The following is a 21,945-nucleotide window of genomic DNA, read 5'->3' on the forward strand; positions in this document are numbered from 1 at the left end:
GAAAACGATAACTTACACAACTAAGAGACATCCTCGCTGTATAATTATGTGTAATTTTTATAATAATTGACCAACTAATGACTAGCTACCATGTTTAAAAACATAAATGCTTGTTTTATTATCTATTATGAATATTTATGATAAGTAAAAAAAACAATTAAATTTAATATATATATATATATCATAATAATATTTCATAATTAGGCATTAAAGAGCGTTTATACCTGCTGAGCTGGCAACGCTGCATTTTTGTTAGTTTTTCTCGATTATTCCATAAAAATAGAATGATAATTAAAAATGTGGTCTGATTGAACTCTTTCTTAATATATAAGTTAATGCCTCTACTCCAATAATTATTCGTTATAGAATTTTTATTTTTTTAAAAAACCGTTTTTAATGGTTAATTATTGGAGTAGACAGACACATTAACTTATATACCACATTTTTAATTTTCATTCAATTTTTATGGAATAATCGAGAAAAACTAACAAAAATGCAACGTTGCCAGCTCAGCAGGTATAAACCTCTTAATGAACAAACAAATAAAATTTTCTTTCTGTCTACGTCGATATTCTTAGGTATGTAGGTATTCGTAGTTCTTACGAGTAGCTCTCGGGTGCGTAACGAGGGCTTATTACAGATGCATCTTGGCTAGAACGGACAGAGCAAGGCCTCGATCGGATCGTAGTAATATCTGGAACAGGCATCCGCAAAAACGACCCGCTTCGTATGCATGACTTGTACACCCGCCCGTAAGCCAATTAGAGGCAGAATTAGCAGACGGAATGCTTTAAATAAACCTTTGGAGCTTGTCGGAGCTTACTCCTGAATTTATTTTCATATTAATAAATTGAATTTAATATAATGGAAATTTTATCAGGAGCGTTTAGAAGTATTAATTTAAATACTTAAGGTACGTTATTATGTGATAACTACATAAAGAAAATAAGTATAAAAGTAAATATGTATGTAGTTCCAATAGGTTAATGGTAGATATCCATATTGAATATGAAATTATACAATATTGCAACATTACCAAAGCACTAATTATACTATTAAATGAACACAAGCAATATTGTGAATGTAAAAACTCCTGTAGTGCGTCGAGGGCTCGAGGCTGGTACCTACAAACTCACTTTTTTAGGTAAGTATATTTACATGAGATAATAAGTGCAATCTCATACGAATAAGTAATTAGTAGTATACTTTCTGGTTCCACTCACTTATTCAGAAAATAGATATTGCAAAATTTTCATAGCAAAAAGTTTTTGTAAGAAATTAAGATTGATACTGGCCGCTAAGAATAACGCTAAAAAATTTAAGCTTCATTTGTTTTTATTCTACGATAAAATCTCAGATGACAAAATGCAGAAATACGTACTTAATGGTTTATTGGTTGGAATATTTTAAATGGTGTTATTTACAATCTAAGTTGTATATTATTCTGATATTAAACTACTTATTTTTTCTATTTTAGACGTTAATTTCAAGATATTATACCTGAAAGTAAATTATCCCGTGTGGTGTCGGGTTAGAATTACGCACCTCTCCATTTTCTTCCGTGGATGTCGTAAGAGGCGACAAAGGATATAGGGTATACCGTAGGCCACAGGCTAGCAACCTATCACTATTGAACCGTTTTTGTCAAACTTTAAACCTAAAATTGCTAAAAGTGGCTTCGAAGCGGTAACGTTTTGTGTGCTCTGCCTACCCCATTTGAAAATACAGGCGTGATGTTTGTATGTGTATATGTAAGTTAAGTTAGGGTAACGCCACTGACACAGATCAATAGGTACCTACATTTCGGGATTTTAAATTCAATTTTATGCTTTTGATAATTGACACGATGTTTTTTTTTCAGAGGTGTACTTCGAGAAACAACGTTACGATGGCTGGTACAACAATAGGGCATACCCAGACTGGGGCTCGGTCGGTAAGTGCATGTTTATTATTTAATCAATCACCTATTATTTTAAAACGCGAAATAATTAAGTATTATAAAAAAAAACCGACCGAGTGGGTATCGGAATCGAGCACCGAGGGTTCCATACAAATAAGTAGGTATCTATGATTAACCAGTGTTAGCAGAGCCTTTCTCGTAAGCAACGATGACTTGTTTAGTGACAAACAATGGCAAGCAGGCAGGAACTAGAAACAACCGGTATATAACTGTATTTTATTGTTTCTATTATTCTTGGTAAGTAAGTACTTTATTTAGATCAAATTACCGAAGATTTAAGCTTAGCCTCTTTGCAATGCAAAGCTAAAGGTAACTACGAAATTTCTCACGAAACAATTTTGGTCATCATTAATTACAAAGGCAAATTTCAAGTTCGGAAAACAATAAGAAAATAAATCTTTAAAAACGGGCTTTAAATTAGACTTTGTTAAAACGTGTCATAATTTAAAAAAATAATGGATTTATTTTTCACCTTGGGACCTTTATACTTTTCTTTAGGCCGCCTTTACACCTGTGAGTTTTACTTACGTAAGTCAGTTACGTAAGCGACTTACGCTAAATTTTCAAGTGCAGGTAAACACTCTTTGTAAGTGATTTACTGTAATTTCTTACTACTTAAGTAAATTGGAAAATTACTAGCCTAAACGTGTTCGAGTTTGCTTGATTGATAAGTTGGGAAGTTTCAGATTAGCAGAGTCCGGGATTTTTGCGGCATTTTTGATTTGTCACGGTATCTTCTAACTTATCAACTCTACCAATGAACACTTATTAGCACTGCAACAGACTTTGAATATGAAATTGAATTATTAAATTAGAAAATTGTTTACTATTCATTGTTTTCATTGCATAATGCATTTTATGTCTATTTCACATTTTCAATTCCTTAAAAGTTAATATGGAATATTACTGCAATGTTCTGCCGTCAGAATGCAACACTAGCACAAACTGTTAAGAGGGTTTATTATTCCATAAAAATTAAATGAAAACCGGTCATAAACATTAATTCGTTTTTAAGGAATATAAAAGTCTATCACGAATAATTATTGGAGTAGACACATTAACTTATATATTAAGAAGGGTTCTATCAGAAAACATTATTAATTTTCATAATTTTTTTATGGAATAATCGAGAAAAACTAACAAAAATGCAACGTTGCCAGCTCAGCAGGTATAAACGCTCTTAATAGTTTTTTGAATATCATAATTGTCCGTAGGGTGCCATAATACATAATATTATTTCAATATTTTTTTGAAATGTAGCTCTATCGTTACTGTCGATGTAAATAATATCATTTTATTTTGTTACTAATAAATATATCATCATGATCCGTCATGGTGACAAACTATAAAGTGAAGCCGCTTGGGCTAGCACAAACCGCCATGATAACGTCTAACTTGGCGCCGATTAAAAGGCATTTTAGTTACTGTGGTTACTGGTGTATATGGGCATGTAATAAGTTATGCAAGTTAAAAATCCCTAAATTTACGTAAGCATTATTTACTGTAAGTTTATTTTCAGTGTAAATACAACCGTAAGTAACTTACATAAATATTACGGAAGTAACTCACAAGTGTAAAGGCGGCCTTACCCCCTTATTCATAAAACTTAACAAGCCTATGTTAACTAACAAATGCTTTGTCCCTTTCTAACAAATACAAATGTCGAAGTGACAGATAAGGACAAGAGAATTTTAGCGGCATTTTAACTAAAATAGGTTTGATTGTCGTTTATGAATAAGGGGGTTAGTCTTTATGTTTGTGACAGCAAAGTACAGTCAGCAACAAAGATATGAATACAGCCAAAGAGCCAAAAATAATAATAATAATAAATAATAAATATCTCGGGACAATTCACACCAATTGACCTAGTCCCAAATAAAGCTTAGAAAAGCTCAGGTTCTCTAACCACTAGGCCATCTGGTCGTCTAAAATATGTACACACGACCTTAATGTTCAGGCAATAAAGTACTGCATACATATTTTTGGCACTTTGCCTGTATTCATATCTTTGTTGCTGACTGAACCAGTCATTGACAATGTATGCGTTGTAATGTAATATTTTGTATTATTTAAATTCAAATCTGTTTATATCGTTTACTAGTTATAAGAGATAGGAGGATTAGTGTGTATTTAAATAAATACAACATACATATTAGAAGAACCAAACCAAACCAAATATTGTATACTAAAACCTCTTTATTTTGGAAAACCATAACTCAGTAATTCCGTGTTCTTAGCAACCGTTGTGTTGATTACAAATAAAATGTTTACGCTGTCACTAATCCTCGAGTCTCTTTTCTCACTGAAAAATTAGTTTTATCAATGAGGAATTAAGAAGCACAATGTCGTGAGTACCAATGAAAAGTTATAAAACTTGAATAAAAGTTTCAAAGTTTTTGAAATTTAAAAATATTCCACAAGATTCCACACTTAAAATTCCAAAAGAATTGACAGAATGTGTAACTTATACTGAATCGCTAAATTTGACACTGAAGCGATTCAATTCCCACTCAAGTTAAGCGTCATGGTACGAAAACCGCTTGAAGTGAGTGAATGAAAATGTCTGTACCGCTGTCGCTGAACCGTGCTTGAACTGAATCGCAAAAGTAACGTCGTGGTACGAAATAGCGATGCAGTTCAGTTTAGAGCCTAAACTGAATCGTATTAAGAGAGCGTGGTAGGCCCCCAGTACTGTGAGATATTCTATAACATAGCATTCAGTTGCTGTAAAACTACAAATGAATGTAAAAACCGCATGATATATCGCTACGTTGCTATCAAATTTCGACATCGAATTACTGCTACTGCCTCTGTCAAGTTTAAACTGACAGCTGTCATTGTCCGATCCGGTGCTAATCAAGTCCGATTGGGCTTACCTACTGGTTTGATTTATCGACTTGACCTTGTATTAATCTGTTTTAAACATTATGCATCAATAGAACTTGTTACACTAATGACGGTTAACTTCGGTAATTAGATATATTGTTTTAACACATGAGTTATTGTTAGCTCAAAGCGGAACTGAACGGTTAGTGGTAAAAAATACCTCATATAAGGTGTGGCCCACAGCATCACGACTGCCTCAGTTAAGTACAGTTTTTATCACTGAGCTTTTTATTTTCTGTAGGTATTAGCCCTGAAAAGTTGTTCTAGTCGCACTTGTGTAGCGACAATATAAAGATTGATTGCCTGCTATTTCTTTACTCGAAACTTATAGTATGTATAGGTATCAAAAACAAATAGGAATGACCGCAGGGGTCCGAGGGTCGGGTACCTATGTGTATGGGGGTCCGCCGTCTTATCTATGCACATTTGAATTACTAAAAGTAGACCCAAATTTATTCCTGTGTTTTTTATTAAGGGGGTCCTTGAAATTATGTTCGATTTTCTAGGGGTCCGCGGACTGAAAAATGTTAAGAAACGCTGCTCTAAGACGTTTAGTTGAGTTTTATATTCTTAAAAAAGTAAACAGATATTGGAGACACATTTGTTCATAAAAAGGAACTGTATTCCTAAAATTTAACTTCACAATTACTTAAATAAAATCTTGTGAGCTGATCGCGTGCCGTTTCAACAGTAATTTCACCGGATCGTGCTTAAATGCTTCACTTTAAATATTGTTATTACAGTTTACGACGACGATACTCGCTTCCTGCGCCGGCTTTTTTTCGATTAACCGCATTTTATATTGATTGTTAAAAATCACTATCGAACAAGTTCACAGTAACCATAAATGTTGCTATTGTGGTGCGACAAAAAAACCATAATTTTGAAAGTAGGCCGAGTGTATTTTTTACACATTTTGTGTAAAAGAAATGTCGACAAAATTCAAGATTCGAAAAACATAGTACTGGTTTTTTTATACTAAATACAGTTTATGTCGATCGACACATTTGCTGATAGTCTTTTGAGTCCATCAAAACCCATTAACATTTACGAGAACATTCGTGGAAGGATCGACATAACAAAGCAATTTCGTGAGTTTTTAACACAATTTCATCTAAATCTGGTTTATAAAACGACATCACAGAAAAAATAAATGAGGTTTCAAGTTGTTATTTCTTAAACATTTCTTTGGATCCTTTACGCCTTTTGCTCGTAATAAAAACCTTCAGATTTCCGAATAGAAAAATAAACAGGTCAATAAAAATACAACTCACTATTCAAAAACATGGTCTCTTATTCGCAACGAGCATAAATTCAAAATTTTGGGATACTTCAGTGCGGACTAGTTCGTTAAATTTCCCATAAAAAGCCTACCGGCAGGAAAAAGCTTGTCCGCCGTCCACTCATTACTTTATTATTCGTGAACATTATAATATCCCTTGTTAATTATTGCGTAAAATGCTTTCTGGGTGGCAGTTTCATTCGCACAATTTTATGCAACACCTTATCAGAGTTATATTACCTACTGCCGTTCAGTTTTGCTCTCGATAAAGCTCGGATAGTAAAGCATTCAACGCGCTTGGACATTCGCAAAATATTAATATTTAAATCCTTCGTAAAGATTGGTTTTATTTAATCTCTCCATGCAATAAAATCTTAATTACATTACAAGAAAGGCTTAAAGAATTCCGCCGGTTGACCGTTATTCCATTGCATTCGACTCATCGAGCTGCCGTTCGAATAAGATTAATATCGGTTGGTCAGTCCTTTTTACATACGCTTGCGCATTGAAATTGCGACACGCGGTCAATCGTGACGTTCTAATGATAACCAGCCATGATAAACACTTTATTAATTTGTTAAAAATCTGCATGGCGTAATCTATAATATCTTGATAAACTATCTTGAGACAGCCGCCCACACCGCTTTTTAAAATCAACACCGCTAGCGGCCAGACAACTCGTGCGTGATACTTAATTAGGTGGTTAAGCTCAGAAATATCAAAGAAATTACGGTTTTTGGCTGTGAAAGACTTTTTTTCTTATATTGCACAGCACATATAGATCAAAACACAAGAAATAAAAAGGAACGGAATTTTTCAAAATGCATATTTCGTAACAATTATACAAATTAACAACTATGTAGGCCACGTGGCCGCACTAAACCTAATGACGAAGGTCACGGAAATACATGTCGGCCCATGTCATTCGTATGACCCCGCAGAAGGGCACGCATTGCTTCATGCTGTGGCAACGATGTCAAATTGAATCCATCATTAGACAAACATCAATGTAATTGTTGAACTATTTATAAAAAAAAACACACCTGCAAGCACCGTGTGATTACCATTACCGTGAGCAATTTGTGGCATTGAGGATCGACTTATAATTATAAGATGAACAATTACGCTATGAATCCATGAAGGCAAATACTGCCAGTGAGTCGCCTGCTCGAAGGCTCTTCGTTCCTAATTCGTTGCTCATGCTGATACTTCGTCAGCCGCTGCTTGCGACATCGCCGCATCACGACTCGGTGATTATTAGCTCGACAGCCACAAAACGTCTAGAAACACCTATAGCAGTCTCTCCGAAACTAATAAATATGCTTACTTACCTTCTTTGATGATCTGCAAAGAATACTTTTTAACCACTGACTTAATTTTTTATATCACGTCGTAAATTGTAGTTATCTGATCGATTTCTAATAATTTATTTCTTATGATCTTGTTAGAAATGGGTAATGTAATGACATATGCGAGTTGATATGATTGATTTATGAGTCTTAAATGTGATCTGACTTTTTCAGATACTATTGAATTAATATTAATGTATGCAGATATAAAAGTTGCTACACCAATTTTTATTACAATTATTGATTACACTAGTATACGTGACTGTAACGTTCTTCGATGAGAGTGACATTAATGCAGAAGTGGTTTTTACTTTTTATTCCCATACCTAACGTTGAGCTTTAATTTTAGTTTCCTTAAAGTCAGTTAATGTGACTGTATAAAGCTTCTGTAAAGACTGCCATGTCATTGTTCATGTAAGATAATGATAAATTTATCACTTTTTTATATTAGAAATATAGACACAAAAGTTGAAAGGTGTAATATCGACAAACATCAAAAAGGAATGTTAAAAGCCAGATCCACTCCTAGATCAATGTAAACAAAATTACAGCTCTCTCATTGATAAAATCAACGATTTCTTCTCAATATTTTTAATAATTAATAACACTACCTGCTATACTCTCTCCTTATAATTATGGATTTATTGACTCTTACTGTGGGCACAGCCGTACCAGACAACTATAAGTTTGACCATCAGTTAAAGAAAACCGTACGTTGTATGAATTATTCATTAATATAAAATAACGAAGAGCTGCTTTTTGTCTTGTTTCATTAATGCTCGCGTCGAAATTCGACTCGTTGAAAGCGAGTAAATTATCTTATATTTATTGCACTTACTATTTGTTATTTACCTTCAATTTTGCCTCTAACTCTTCTCAGGCGACAGAAAATCTGAAAATCAGAAAGTCGAAAATTGAAAGTAAAATGAAAACTATTTAGAATCAAAAATTCATTCATACACATATTACATTTTTAGGGTTCGGTATCTAAAAAATAGAACCTTGTGATATGACTTTGAAGTCAGTTTATCCGCCTATGCGTCTATCAAGACCCTTTTCTCAGGAACACGTGGAGGTATCATGGTAAAATTAATAGCAAGCAAAAGATACAGTCATTAAAAAAGGTATTAAATATATTGGATAACTCACGTCTTACCCGAGTTAGTTCGAAATGTTCGTCTTAGCCCTCGTCTTTAGCAACGCGACTCAGCGTGCTAACACGCGCACTGTCTTCGCGACTAGACGAAACTGCGGCACTCATTTTCGTCATTCATTATAACTATCGGGTAGCTGCGCACACACGCGCACGAGTGCGCTGCCGCCGCTCGTGCGAGATCGCGCGACTACCCGACGACGACGCGTCATCGGTGTGTGTGAACGTACCTTTACAGAGCGATGTTGTTAGTGTTGTGTGCTACCCTACATTTGACAGTTGTAATGAAAATGATGATGAAAACGCAGGTAGTTGTGTGCCGGTGTCAGTTTCGTCGGGTAGTCGCGCAGAGCGGCGGCGCGCAGTGCGCGTGTTGCAGCAGCCGCTGAGTCGCGTTGCTCCGAAGACGAAGGGCTACGGATTAGCCCAAAACATGTGGAGCTAAACTCGATTTAAGACGTGAGTTATCCGAATCAATATATTTAATATGAGTGAGTCTCACGGTAGTTTCATGTTCAAAATTAAAAAAGGTATTTCCATACCAATAGCGGTAACTGAAAACCTACGTATATATATATACAATACAACACAAAAACTCTTTATTGTACACCAGACATAGTAAGCGATACAGAAAACAGATACACAGAGAAAAAAAAATTACAAGGTGAGCAATAGGCATCCTTATCGCTTAAGAGCGATATATATTTTATGGTACTTCCAGTTGCTCTATACAGGTAGCTTTTATATCACAATTAATAAGAAAAATCTAAATATCTTACCTTATTATATCAATCTGTAACCCCACACTGAGTAGGTTAATTTTGCTAGGGAAAGAAGCTTGCTACCACTGGATATTCCTAGATACTCACAAATTACTACGGAACCCTGGTTGCACGAGTCCGATTCGCACTTGACCGGCTTTTTAAGTAATTCCAATTCAAGACGACGATGATAAACGCTTTCAAAAATATTTAATTACTTACCCAGCATTGTTACTGATTTGTTTCAGTTGTTTAAAATCGTGTTTATAGTCAACCTCGTGGCTAACAACCATGTAAAATAAATAACAGACAGTGAGAGGATCTCGTTGAATTATTGGCACAGGCAAAACTGGCTTATAAGAGGCAGTCACTTAATAAAACAGCTATAAATATCGTTCCAGATTTGAATAAATGAGACTCCCATAATTTATATTACGTATATTTGTAGATATCATATTACTTATTAAACTTTTGAAATAAGTGCTAAACTTACGATATAAAAACAGCAAAAAATATGAGAAGGCAAAATAAAGGTTTAAGCTGTGTAAATATTGACTTTTTAACACATACACAAAACAACATTTAAACCAACTTTAAGATGGATATTGTGTTTATTCAACTGGTTATTACATACTATTTATCTTGACATGGACATGACAGCCGAAAGTCGAAATTGTAACAACTTTTACCATATTTGACGATTCTTAAAATTTCTCTCATCTGTCGCAACTCTGCTCCAGTTTTAACAATATGCGGTTTCAGGTTCTACTTCATAATGTTTGATGTTTTCGAGCTTCTTTACTTTAATGTCAAATCACTTCACCTATCATAATTTAGTTTGCCATAATTTTACTTGCCTTAATAACATTGGCAATAAAATAAAATAAACCGTGTACTTACTTTTTTCAGGTTTTTTTTTTTAAATTTCATCTTATTGAATGTAAGTAGGTTAGGTTACTTTAATATCAATTCTGGAGAAAACTCAATCACAAAGAAAATTATGATAGGTTAATAATTGTGGCATATGAAATTTGGGCAAACGATAGAAAACCCTACAACTTTTTCACAAGTGCGCATGATTATTCAGACCCATTACGATCTCCTGTTATCAACCTGATATCTTCTTGAATCAATTACACTCTGATACAAGCATCTTAGAATGATGTAGCAGCTACATTGAAACTATTACTTAACATGCCGCAAGACATTTGAAATCCTCAAGTAATAAACGAAGGAAGCACTGTAACGTATGGCTTTCATAAATCTTTCATGCAATTTTGTCTTTACGACTTAATCAGTAAACAATTACATATTTAGGTATGTTGTTCTTGAATTACTCCGCAGGTTTTCGTGATCTTCCTATTCATCACGCTACAACACATTCGATTCACTAAACGGTGGTTACCCTGTTAACTACCTGAGCTGAGTAACTAAAGCTAGTTCATGCTGTAGCTGTTAAATCAAGTCATCCTTTACTTGATACAAAAAAAGTACATATTTACTGTGTGTCCACTAGAGGCCAAGCGGGTTCTTTCTTTTTGGGAATAAAATTCACTGCCGCACAATATACTTTCGCATAGGCGTGTTATAAGGGTGTTATCTTTTGGCAAAATCATCATATCGCAGAATTTGGTAGTACTCAATACGAGTACTACGCAGACAATTCTGCGTATATTTATCTCTTATAGCACAACCAATAAAAAAAGTCTGAAAATCTTTTTTTGTCTGTACTTATATCTAAGCCGGAAGCCGTGGTGGCCTAGTGGTTTGACCTATCGCCTCTCAAGCAGAGGGTCGTGGGTTCGAACCCCGGCTCGCACCTCTGAGTTTTTCGAAATTTATGTGCGGAATTACATTTGAAATTTACCACGAGCTTTGCGGTGAAGGAAAACATCGTGAGGAAACCTGCACAAACCTGCGAAGCGATTCAATGGTGCGTGCGAAGTTCCCAATCCGCACTGGGCCCGCGTGGGAACTATGGCCCAAGCCCTCTTGTTCTGAGAGGAGGCCTGTGCCCAGCAGTGGGACGTATATAGGCTGGGATGATGACTTATATCTATGTTAGTAGCCGATTTTAAATGACCCTAACCGGCGTATATTTTACTTAGAAGAGGGGCTCTGCCAGCATTCGATATTCATACCTATTTTGTACGGAAGCCTAGCGCGTGGTCCGACACACACTTGACTGTTTTTTAGTCGTTTTTTTTTACTATTTTGTTATTTAACATTATCATGAAATCTATATTAACAGTGAAATGTTTCCAGACAGTCGACTCATCCGCAAGACGCCCGCGTCGTACACCGACGGCGTTTACATGATGGCAGGGGCCGACCGGCCCGGCGCGCGCACACTCTCCAAGCTGTTCATGCGCGGGCAGGACGGCCTGCCGTCAATGGCCAACCGGACTGCACTCCTGGCTTTCTTTGGTACTTACTCCGCTAACTACTGACGTCATGAGTATTTTCCATTTATCTCAGCTTTGCACATCTCACTGCATGGCACTAGCCTCCTCGCAGAATGAGAGGGCTTGCCAAGACGAAGAAAAGAAGAAAATATTTTTTTTGCAGGTGTGTAAGGATTTTTTCACGAAGTTATTCTTCACCGTAAAGGTCATGGTCAAATGTAATTTCGCACATAAATTCTGAAAATCTCAAAGGGGCAAGCCCGGGGTAAAACCCACAAACCTCTGCTTGAAACGCCATAAGTCAAGCCACTAGACTACCACGACTTTTCCTACTACTATTACTTTCCATTATGCAGATATTATTTAACTAGCCACATCTATCTTCAGGTCAGGTGGTGACGGGAGAGATTGTGATGGCATCAGAGTCGGGATGCCCCATCGAACATCACCGTATTCCCGTTGACAAGTGCGACCATATGTACGACCCAGAATGCGAGGGTGTCAAGTATATGCCATTCCTGCGCGCCTCCTACGACCGCTCAACTGGACAGAGCCCTAATAGCCCAAGAGAACAGGTACATAATCTTGTTTTTGCGTCTTTTTCGACAGCTAACCTGGTTGGTGCGCAAACCTGCTTACTACGCTATAATAGGTTTAAATTCCCGAAGAGTTGGTCATGGACAGGACCTTTCATATTCGTGTTGTGACCTAACCTACCCATTAAAAGTAATTTTCTTGTCTGTAACTGTCAATTTACCACAAGAATCAAAAATATGCTGCCCATCTTGTAATTATAATTACTTAATTACTATGCAATTTAATTTGTAACTAAGTGGGGGGAGCTTTGGTTTAGTCTCTCCTAAATGGGGAGCATGAATTGTCCGCAAAGTACTTTCACCTCGTTTATAGCCATGAATTAACTTCAAACTTGGTAATAATGTGATCAACATTTTTTATGTCTTGATCAAGTCTTCCATACAAGGAATTTTATGTTCACAGTTTTATTTGCATAAAAATTATTATTACTGACACGATATTCATGTTGACGTCCTTATCTTTTGGTAAGTTCATATTTTGGTAATTTTACAGATAAATGAATGACAGTTTTATTATAGTGATGCCTTTTTTAGGGTTCAGTAGGTCATACAATGAATCCTTATAGTTTCGTCATGTCCGTCCGTCTGCGGCTTAGCTTAAAAATTGTTAAAGCTTGAAAGCTTTAATTTTACATGAGTACCTATTCCCGTTTATAAATGTTAACTGCGCCAACAAAATTTTACAATATTTTTTGAATAAAAATTTTTCTTCGGGTACCGCCCCTCCTCTTCTCATCGAAACTCATAATGTAAAAGTGACAGATACGTAAGGCAAGCGAATATTAAGTTACAGAAGCTTAATAAGCGTTTATGAATAAAGAGTATAAGTAGTGGGATATTACAAAAAAATACCATGATATTTAAGTAGGAACGATTTTTAAATTATTGAAGACTGTAAACTCGAAAATACATTTGTTTGGTGACCACAAGCTTCCATAACCATCATGGCATTAAATGCGTATCTTATCGCGAACATAATAATTCTTGCTGCCACCGAGGGGTTTTCTTCTTACTCCCTGCCCAGGTGTCAAGCTCATGACACGGATAATTACCATTCTGCAGTATAGTCGCATCGCGCCCTGCGGTATCCACAGTAATGAATGACTCGCGGAGAATTTCTGCTTCTTTTTATTCGCTTCGTAGTTAAGATTTTGACGTGGATTTTTTTTATACATAATGGTTGACAGCTGCAGATATCCATATTAATATTATAAATGCGAAAGTTTGTGTTTGTATGTTTGTCCGTCTTTCACGTCGAAACGGAGCGACGGAGCGATGTGATTTTTGGCATAGAGATAGTTTATGGGCTAGAGAGTGACATCATAGGCGACTTTTAATCCCGGAAAAATGCATACTTCCCAAGGGAAAAGCACGCGATAACCGAATTCCACGCGGGTGAAGCCGCGGGCAAAAGCTAGTAGAAAATAATGAAAACGTAGGTATTGCATCTCAAAATAATAATAAATATCGTTATTTTGCTTTTTTGCTTCAAACTACGAGTAAGTAATGTTTGTAATATGCCTGCTTGATAACGGACAAACATGCACACATGTGTATATATGCATTCAATACAAATGACATCCTTGACTCGAGTTCGTTCATAATCCATGTCAAATATTAAGATAAATGTCTGCCCCTACCGGGATTTGATCCCAGTATCTTTAGCTTCAGCGTCATAGTTTTGGAACCACTAGGTTATCCGTTCGTTAAACGAAAAGTAGTAATATTTACCTAAGTAGCCAAGTGCCAGTCGTACTTGTGTAGCAAATGTTTTGTACTGTACAGTCAAGTGCAATGTGTATCTATCTATTCTAACCAGACTACTCAACAATATGTAACTACGGCCTTACCTACTATATACCTACGTCGGAATATTCTGAGAAAGAGTCTGTGATACATATTTTTGTTGCGTTTGATAAGTTCATATATTTATTAAAAGTCGTACTCTCGAATATGTACATGCTGAGAACGACTTTACAGAGAATCTCCCAAGAAGATATTTATATAAAGGGAATACTTTTTTTCTATATTTATTATTGTTTTGCAAAAACAATCGACTAAGCACTTACTTTTTACTTGTTTGTCATATTAGCAACAATCCAAAGGAAATATTTATTTGCGTTTGGAAACAGGCGGATTAGGTTCGAAGTCCTAAAAATACAAACCCGCTCACACAAGTATCCGTGTATCCTTGCAACTTAGCATCAGAGCGTGAAGCAGAGCAATATTCCGCTATCTCAAAATTAGACGTCGTTAAATTTACACAATGTTGTGCCTATTAACGTTTCTTATTAAAATTTAACCTTGGGTTGATAACCATCGGTACTTATCACGAATATTTAAGCCTAATCCCATTTCTGAAGTACACAGGATATCCAGCATTAACACTTGCTTACATAAATCATGGAAATTTGCACTTATTTCTTGTAATAGGATGTTCGAAATACGTACATTATACGTAGATACATTACTTTTTAACAAACAGATTTTTTTGTGATTGATTATAATTATAAATCCTATCGTTTTTATGATTATAAAAAACTAAAAAAACCAACCAACTTGAACTTATCAACCTGTACGCGTAAAACTTATTGACTACACGTATTCGTAAAACGCTACGTTAAAGCAGTAAACATTAATGATTATAGGCACAATCTAACCCAGATTCACTTTGCACTTTGCTATGCTAGATCTAGGCTCGATTTAGCTATAGATTGTGAATGATCTATGCGTGTTAAAATTCCTTTCATAGTCAGTACTGGTTCATCATGATTCGCTTTGCAACACAACGTATACATAGATAAAAGCCGTGTTATGGATTAACTTAGCCAATTGATTTAACTCTTCAAAATTCATATAATTGTGTACTTACAAGGTGACGGTTTTTTTTCAGATAAATCAGATTACGTCTTGGATCGACGGCAGCTTTGTGTACAGCACGAGCGAGGCGTGGGTGAATGCAATGAGGTCATTTCAGGTGCCACCAGCAGCCACGCCTGCATCTTTACGTACAATCAAATACATAACTACACATTACTTTCCCTATCTTCTCTCTTCAATAGCTATACATAGCTATTCATAAAATCTTTCTTAATAAAACTCTAACTTCACTCTTTAATACTACATTGGTAAAACTTAGAAAACTCAATTTTGTTAAACTTTTTTTCCCTTGCAGAATGGAAGTCTAGCTAACGAAGGAGGAATGCCCTTAAGAAATACAAAGCGAGTACCACTCTTCAATAATCCCGTTCCTCATTACATGCGAATGCTTAGCCCGGAGAGACTATTTCGTAAGTAGCCGTTTCGTTTAAATCCTACCGGTAAATACGAGATGAAGCTAAAACAAGTAAACATTGTGTGTGTGTGACCATTTTGTGAAGCAATTTTCAACATTTTGGACGATTCTACTCAAAAACTCTAGTAACGGTTTGAATCTTAGTGTGCGAAATCAATATCAAATTAAGATTCAAACGCATAATAAACATTGCACATTTTTTAAATTCCAGTTCTAGGTGACCCTCGAACAAACCAAAATCCAGCTATGGTCACATTCGGGATCCTACTTCTGCGATGGCACAACGTGGTCGCCAGTCGGGTCCACCGACAACACCCCGATTGGAGCGACGAGCAAGTCTTCCAGAGGGCTAGGCGAATCGTCATAGCCAGCTTACAGGTAACCTTTTACGTTACCTTGCTCGACATCAACACACTCCTTATAGGCAAACTGATTTGAATTAACTTCTGACTTTTGATTGTGAAAGGGATTCGGCCTAGTATTTTCTAATGGATCTGGTTCAACTGACCTTTTGATGAAGGACTTCTAGTGTTTGCTTACCCAGTGATAGACATAATGACACTGAACTTCATGGCAGCGTCCATCATGTATCTGCCTGCATCAGAAGATTCCTTTATTGACTGAAGCTGTAACGGTGTTTAATCATCAAACTGGTCACTCGTAATGATCTGGCTATTAAATAAAGCAAAGCGCTTCAAAGCACCCTATTTCGAATAACTGTATTCCCATCTATATTTTGTAGACTACTCGTACATAGTTAATTTATCTAATTCCAGAACATAATCTTGTACGAATACGTGCCAGCATTTCTTGGCGTGCCGCTCCCGCCGTACCGCGGCTACCGCGCTGAGGTCGCTCCTGGTGTAACTCACGCGTTCGCCGTCGCCGCCTTCCGATTCGGCCATACTCTGGTGCCGCCGGCCATCATGCTGAGAGACAGGAACTGCCGCTACAGCCGTGCACCGGGTGGCCATGATGCCATCAGGCTATGTCAGACTTGGTGGGATGGCAATGTGAGTTTTTTAAACTTCAACATTTTGACGTAAATGCGATAATTTTATTTAAAATGCTAAGTAAGTTTAGTTAATGTACTATGACGCAGACTTAAAAATAAAATAAATCATGTGTGTGTCTGCAATCCAACAGTTTTTTAATGCATTGCTGAAAAAATTGTTTTGGCCTATGGCCTAAACAATAAAAATCCTAACATCTAGGTTTAGCTGGAACGAATAATTATATTACATGTTATATTTACTGTATAGTTACAGTCCATGTTCAGTGGAAAGCAGTGCAGACGTATCTGAATCCCCAAACTTTTTGATAATAATCTGAACAATTTACCATGTTTCCAGGACGTGATGTCCCAAGTACCTCTTGAAGAAGTACTGATGGGAATGGCGTCGCAGTTATCGGAACGCGAGGACGCACTGCTATGTTCAGACGTTCGTGACAATCTCTTCGGACCCATGGAATTCTCACGGCGCGACCTTGGAGCTCTCAATATCATGCGGGGAAGGGATAACGGACTGCCAGACTATAATACTGCAAGGTAAGTAATATCCCGTAGCCTATAGTTTGGTCTTCACCCTATAGTATTCCACTACCGGGCAAAGGCATCACATCCTCTTTCTTCCATCACTTTCTTCTTATCAACATGAATTCTCTACTCCTTATCCAAACAATAGTATCCCTCTCCTGGGCAAATGCATCGTAGCCCTTCCTTATCAACTAAGAATCATGATAATAATTTTTACTTTATTTTTATGTCACAAAAAGTCAACACTGCTTTTAATTAACTGAATTTTATCCATTTCTTTTCAGAGAATATTTTGGTTTGCCAAAAGTGAAGTCTTTCAATGAAATTAATCCAGAGTTGTTTGAGAATAATCCGGAGCTGCTGCAACGCCTAGTTCAAGCTTACGAGGGCAGGCTTGATAATATTGATGTTTATATAGGTATGTGCGATTTTTTTCTTTAATTTGCAAGAGTGGATATTTTCGATATGTTTTAATGTTTATTTGGACACAAACGGTACATTATTCTTAAACCTGAACATGTTATTATATTAGATATTTTTAAATATTGCAGGCGGTATGCTAGAATCAACTGGCCATCCAGGGGAACTTTTCAGAGCAATAATCACAGACCAATTTATCAGAATAAGAGACGCTGATAGATTTTGGTTTGAAAACGATAAAAATGGGTGAGTCTTTGTTTATAAATTTCTGCAATAATGCAAAAAACTCAAGACGTTTTCTTAAAATTAACTTCATTGGTTTTAGTATTTTCACCCATGAAGAAATCGAAGAGCTCCGTCATATAAAACTATGGGACATCATAGTGAACAGCACTGCTGTGGGTCCGAACGACATCCAGCGCGACGTGTTCCACTGGCAGCGCGGGGACCCATGCCCGCAGCCATACCAGCTCAACGCCTCCAAACTGCCGCCCTGCAAGTATTTGAAGGGATATGACTACTTTGAGGTAAGTCATACCTACCAGGTGTCGGATCCCAGCAGACAGTACCTGGTTGATCCGAAAGATAACTGGCGGCGCGACAAACGCCTAAAAATTTGAATTATCAAAATCAATCATATGAAAATTATTTGCCGTAAAAATACATATAACGTGAGATCGTATAGTCAGCTAGTTAACCTACTTACATAAGTATGTATTATCGTGGACAGCATTTATTTGCAGCTATTTGATTTTGTATGTGACCCCTTGACCTTAGCTCCTATTATTGAATGTAGACACCCGAAGGTCGCGGAAGGGGTTGATATGGACCTCCGCTATATAACGGCTGATTCGATAAGTTAAATATCAGTAGTCAGAATTAGTGTAATTCTTAAATGATGCACGGGTAATTAAATTAGACATAATATACATTCTACTATTAACGCCCCGTAGGATATAAGGCTAACTAAACAATGCTTAATACCCTCATGCAGCGCTAGTTTGCCTACCCTCACTGCACGCCACTGACTCAACGTAGGTACAGTCAGCCGATTTTGTTCCTAGGGGTGTCACTCTTTCCCGACCCGGATAATACTGACATAATAGAAATACCTACCCTGTTTTTCGTGTACACGCCCATAGAAGCTCATGTCAGTGTGGTAGTGATTGTGACTGTGTAGTTACCTAAGTATAATCCTAACTCTCACTCCCCGTAATCAGGGCAACGAGTTCGCGTACATCTACACGTGCCTGGCGCTAATTTTTGTGCCGCTTCTGTGCGCGGGCGCGGGCTACGGTGTCGTCAAGCTGCAGAACAGCCGCCGCCGCCGCCTCAAGATCCAGCAGGAACATCTTAAGAACGCGCAACAGAAAGGTACCATAATTTAATTTACCAGATGCACAAATGAGATAAAAGTTGACATTCATAAATATTGATTTATCTACGCTTAAAAATTACTCCTAAGAAATGTAATACAATTAACTGTATATTAACTAGCATCAAAAAAAAATTGTGATTGTGAGTTGTCGCTTACTGACACGTGCATAATACCATTTATAACTACAAAGGGACAAAGTTAATGGTGAGATTTTGACGCAGCCTGTACCTAGTGCATTATAAATCCTCATTCCATACTTATCTTTCTAGTACTTTAATCCGACAACGTTTTTTTTTTGCGATGTGTCTTATAAATTATTTGACGTCTCTTGCGATTGGTCATTTTAAATTTAGGCAATAATTTCCTGTACAGGTTCTGTCGACAAAATGGTTTGCCGCGAGTGGGTGCACGCGTCCCACAAGCGCTTCGTGAAGCTGCGACTGGGCCCGGAGCCGGCGCTGCACGTCACCGACCGCAAGGGCGACAAGCTGCGAACTGTGCCGTTGGACCACGTCGATCAACTCACCGTGTTGGAAAGTCAGGTATTCAAATGTTGTTTTTCATTTTAGTCGATTAGTTTTATTAAATAAGTAGGTAGTTCATTAGTTCTTTTTTTTTTAAATATAGATCTGCATGTTGGAATTTTTTGCAGTGTCGCGTCGATATTATTATAATAAAAGACAGTTTTTAAACCTTATGAAGGCTGGACCGATTTGGATGAAATTTGTTTTTTGTTTTATTAGAGTTTTTTATTTTTACAAAAATAAGGAAACAATCAATACATCGTGAAATTGTGACGTAATACAAAGTTAGTGTTTCAAGTTTCAAGCTCAGCTAATGGTAGACAATGAACGTAATGCATTTATTTATTTATTTTAATTATAATCATTATATAGGCGGTTTCCGTGAATTAAGTATATATGAATTTTATCAGACTAATTTCAACAAATGAGTTAATATTATTCATGTCATTCCGTGGGTATACATATTTATATTATACTAATTAACTATAACCGATTCGAAAATCATTCCAGTTTAAAGTTTTTCGCAAACACGGAAACTTGGCGGAAAAATGTTCTATGCAATGTGATTCAAGTCTCCTATTATAACGACAGTGACTTCACGACGACGAATCTTGGCTGTTGTGTCTTTCTAGATGATTAATAATAAAGCATTTCCTACAGGAAGGGCGTAGCAATAAACGGCCATTGGTTCTGATACGTGCGGCGCGCGAACACGACCTGGTGCTTGAGCTGGATTCGGCCGCGTCGCGCCGCAAGTTCCTCGTCAAACTGGACGCCTTCCTTGCACAGCACAAAAAGGCGTTGAACCTCAACCAGGTAACACGTCTCCCGGCTTTCCAGCAAATGGCTGAAGCATGACTCTGTGTGTATATAAGAAATCCCTCCAATCTCTTCCCCGTAGTAAAATCCAGGGAGTTCAGGACGAGCAGCCGGGTTTTTTAGTCGGTGAGAGTCCGGCACAGTCTTGGCGCTCCCTTCCCAGTAACTTTTTTAACTGCACTCCCTTATCTTCCGTAAAGCACCTCATATAAAATTTTAACACTCAAAACAAGTTACACCCCAAAAAACCAGGTGACAAGAATCTTCTTAAGTCGATGAGTTAGGTAGGTATTTGCTGTTACTATCCAAGTTTCTCGTCAAACTGGTCACCTTCTTGACACAGCACTAGAAAGCGTTCAACCTCAACCAGATAACGTAGAACTTTGGAAGTTGACATCTACAGGAGTTACTGTATAAGTAAGCAGGTTCCCCTAAGAAAAAACCATCCTCCCCATTCACCACTTGTAAAATCATACCTTTTTGGGTCCATGTTGCTTTTGACACTAAATAATAGCCAGCATAGAAAAATTAAATAATACATCGTGGAAGCAAAATCTAAAAGGACTGCACGTTCACGCAAACTCGCTACTGCACGTTCGACCACACTTAACAGCCATATCTATACGATACTATAATTTAAAATTTAATTTATAATCATAACAGTGTTCTCTTTCACTTTTTTCATAGGGTCAACGTGAGCAAATTTTAGCTACTGCAGAAACAAGAGAGCGCAGGCAACGCAAATTGGAACATTTCTTCAGAGAAGCTTACGCTATCACATTTGGTCTAGCACCGGGCGAGAGGCGAAGGAAGAAGGAAGATGCTGACCCTGAGGTATAGGTTAGGTTTATATAAATACTAGCTTTTGCCCGCGGCTTCGCTCGCGTTAAATTTGGGGTAACATACATTTACTTTCTACCATAATTTTTTTTTCGGAGGATTGCATGGAAATACAAATACAGACAGACGTTGTTTTAAACAAAGGGTGCAACTTTTAGAATTCAAAAATAAACCTACATACGTAATTAATAATAACCAACTTTGAAACCCTGTTTCTCTGATTCGGGGGTGGAATTTTAGAAAACGTTAAAGTACTACGCATTTCTTTTGCCCGCGAATTTATACACGATATAGGATTATATCCCTAGAAATTGTAAAGTTTCCGCGGGACATGAATAACTGTTATGATCTATTTGAATATTCTTAATTGTCTATGAGAGACACATTGTAGCTTTCTATTATTGAATTAATTTTGAAAATCTGGCCCGAAATTGAATTCACTTATATATTGTAAAATTTCGTATCTGTGCTATCACCCTTGACACAGAGTACATATATAACCCTTGAGGAGTACCGTCATCAGCAGACGACCCTGGCTGCAGCCTTAGGTGGTGAATTCATATAAACGCATTGTTATTGAAATTTAACAATCATGTAGTCTTTTGTGTGTGCCATCAACTTTTGAGGAGTTCCCTTCAACGGAGACGATCCTGGCCAGGATGAGCAGGATGTAGCTGTTACTATTACCTACTTGGATGCCAAATTTGGAGTCTCTAATATTTATAATAACGGAGTTAGGG

General features: G+C 36.9%; 1 protein-coding gene across 3 annotated transcripts in view; it reads left to right on the plus strand.

Moving 5' to 3' along the window:
- The window catches only part of Duox (dual oxidase), a 55,326-nt gene that overhangs the window by 24,693 nt on the left and 8,688 nt on the right, over positions 1-21,945 (plus strand). The window contains exons 3-17 of one of the 3 annotated variants that reach the window (XM_074100695.1): positions 1,862-1,933; positions 11,657-11,818; positions 12,184-12,371; positions 15,286-15,369; positions 15,568-15,682; positions 15,899-16,065; positions 16,464-16,700; positions 17,040-17,236; positions 17,509-17,642; positions 17,776-17,890; positions 17,970-18,171; positions 18,865-19,018; positions 19,395-19,564; positions 20,207-20,362; positions 21,053-21,199. In XM_074100695.1, coding sequence (XP_073956796.1) covers positions 1,862-1,933; positions 11,657-11,818; positions 12,184-12,371; positions 15,286-15,369; positions 15,568-15,682; positions 15,899-16,065; positions 16,464-16,700; positions 17,040-17,236; positions 17,509-17,642; positions 17,776-17,890; positions 17,970-18,171; positions 18,865-19,018; positions 19,395-19,564; positions 20,207-20,362; positions 21,053-21,199 — 2,300 coding nt within the window. Of the gene's footprint in view, positions 1-1,861; positions 1,934-11,656; positions 11,819-12,183; positions 12,372-15,285; positions 15,401-15,567; positions 15,683-15,898; positions 16,066-16,463; positions 16,701-17,039; positions 17,237-17,508; positions 17,643-17,775; positions 17,891-17,969; positions 18,172-18,864; positions 19,019-19,394; positions 19,565-20,206; positions 20,363-21,052; positions 21,200-21,945 lie in introns of those variants that run through there. The other 2 variants (XM_074100698.1, XM_074100697.1) reach the window with 2 other exon arrangements.

The sequence above is a fragment of the Choristoneura fumiferana genome, chromosome 17 (genome assembly GCF_025370935.1).
Source record: "Choristoneura fumiferana chromosome 17, NRCan_CFum_1, whole genome shotgun sequence".
Taxonomy (NCBI): domain Eukaryota; kingdom Metazoa; phylum Arthropoda; class Insecta; order Lepidoptera; family Tortricidae; genus Choristoneura; species Choristoneura fumiferana.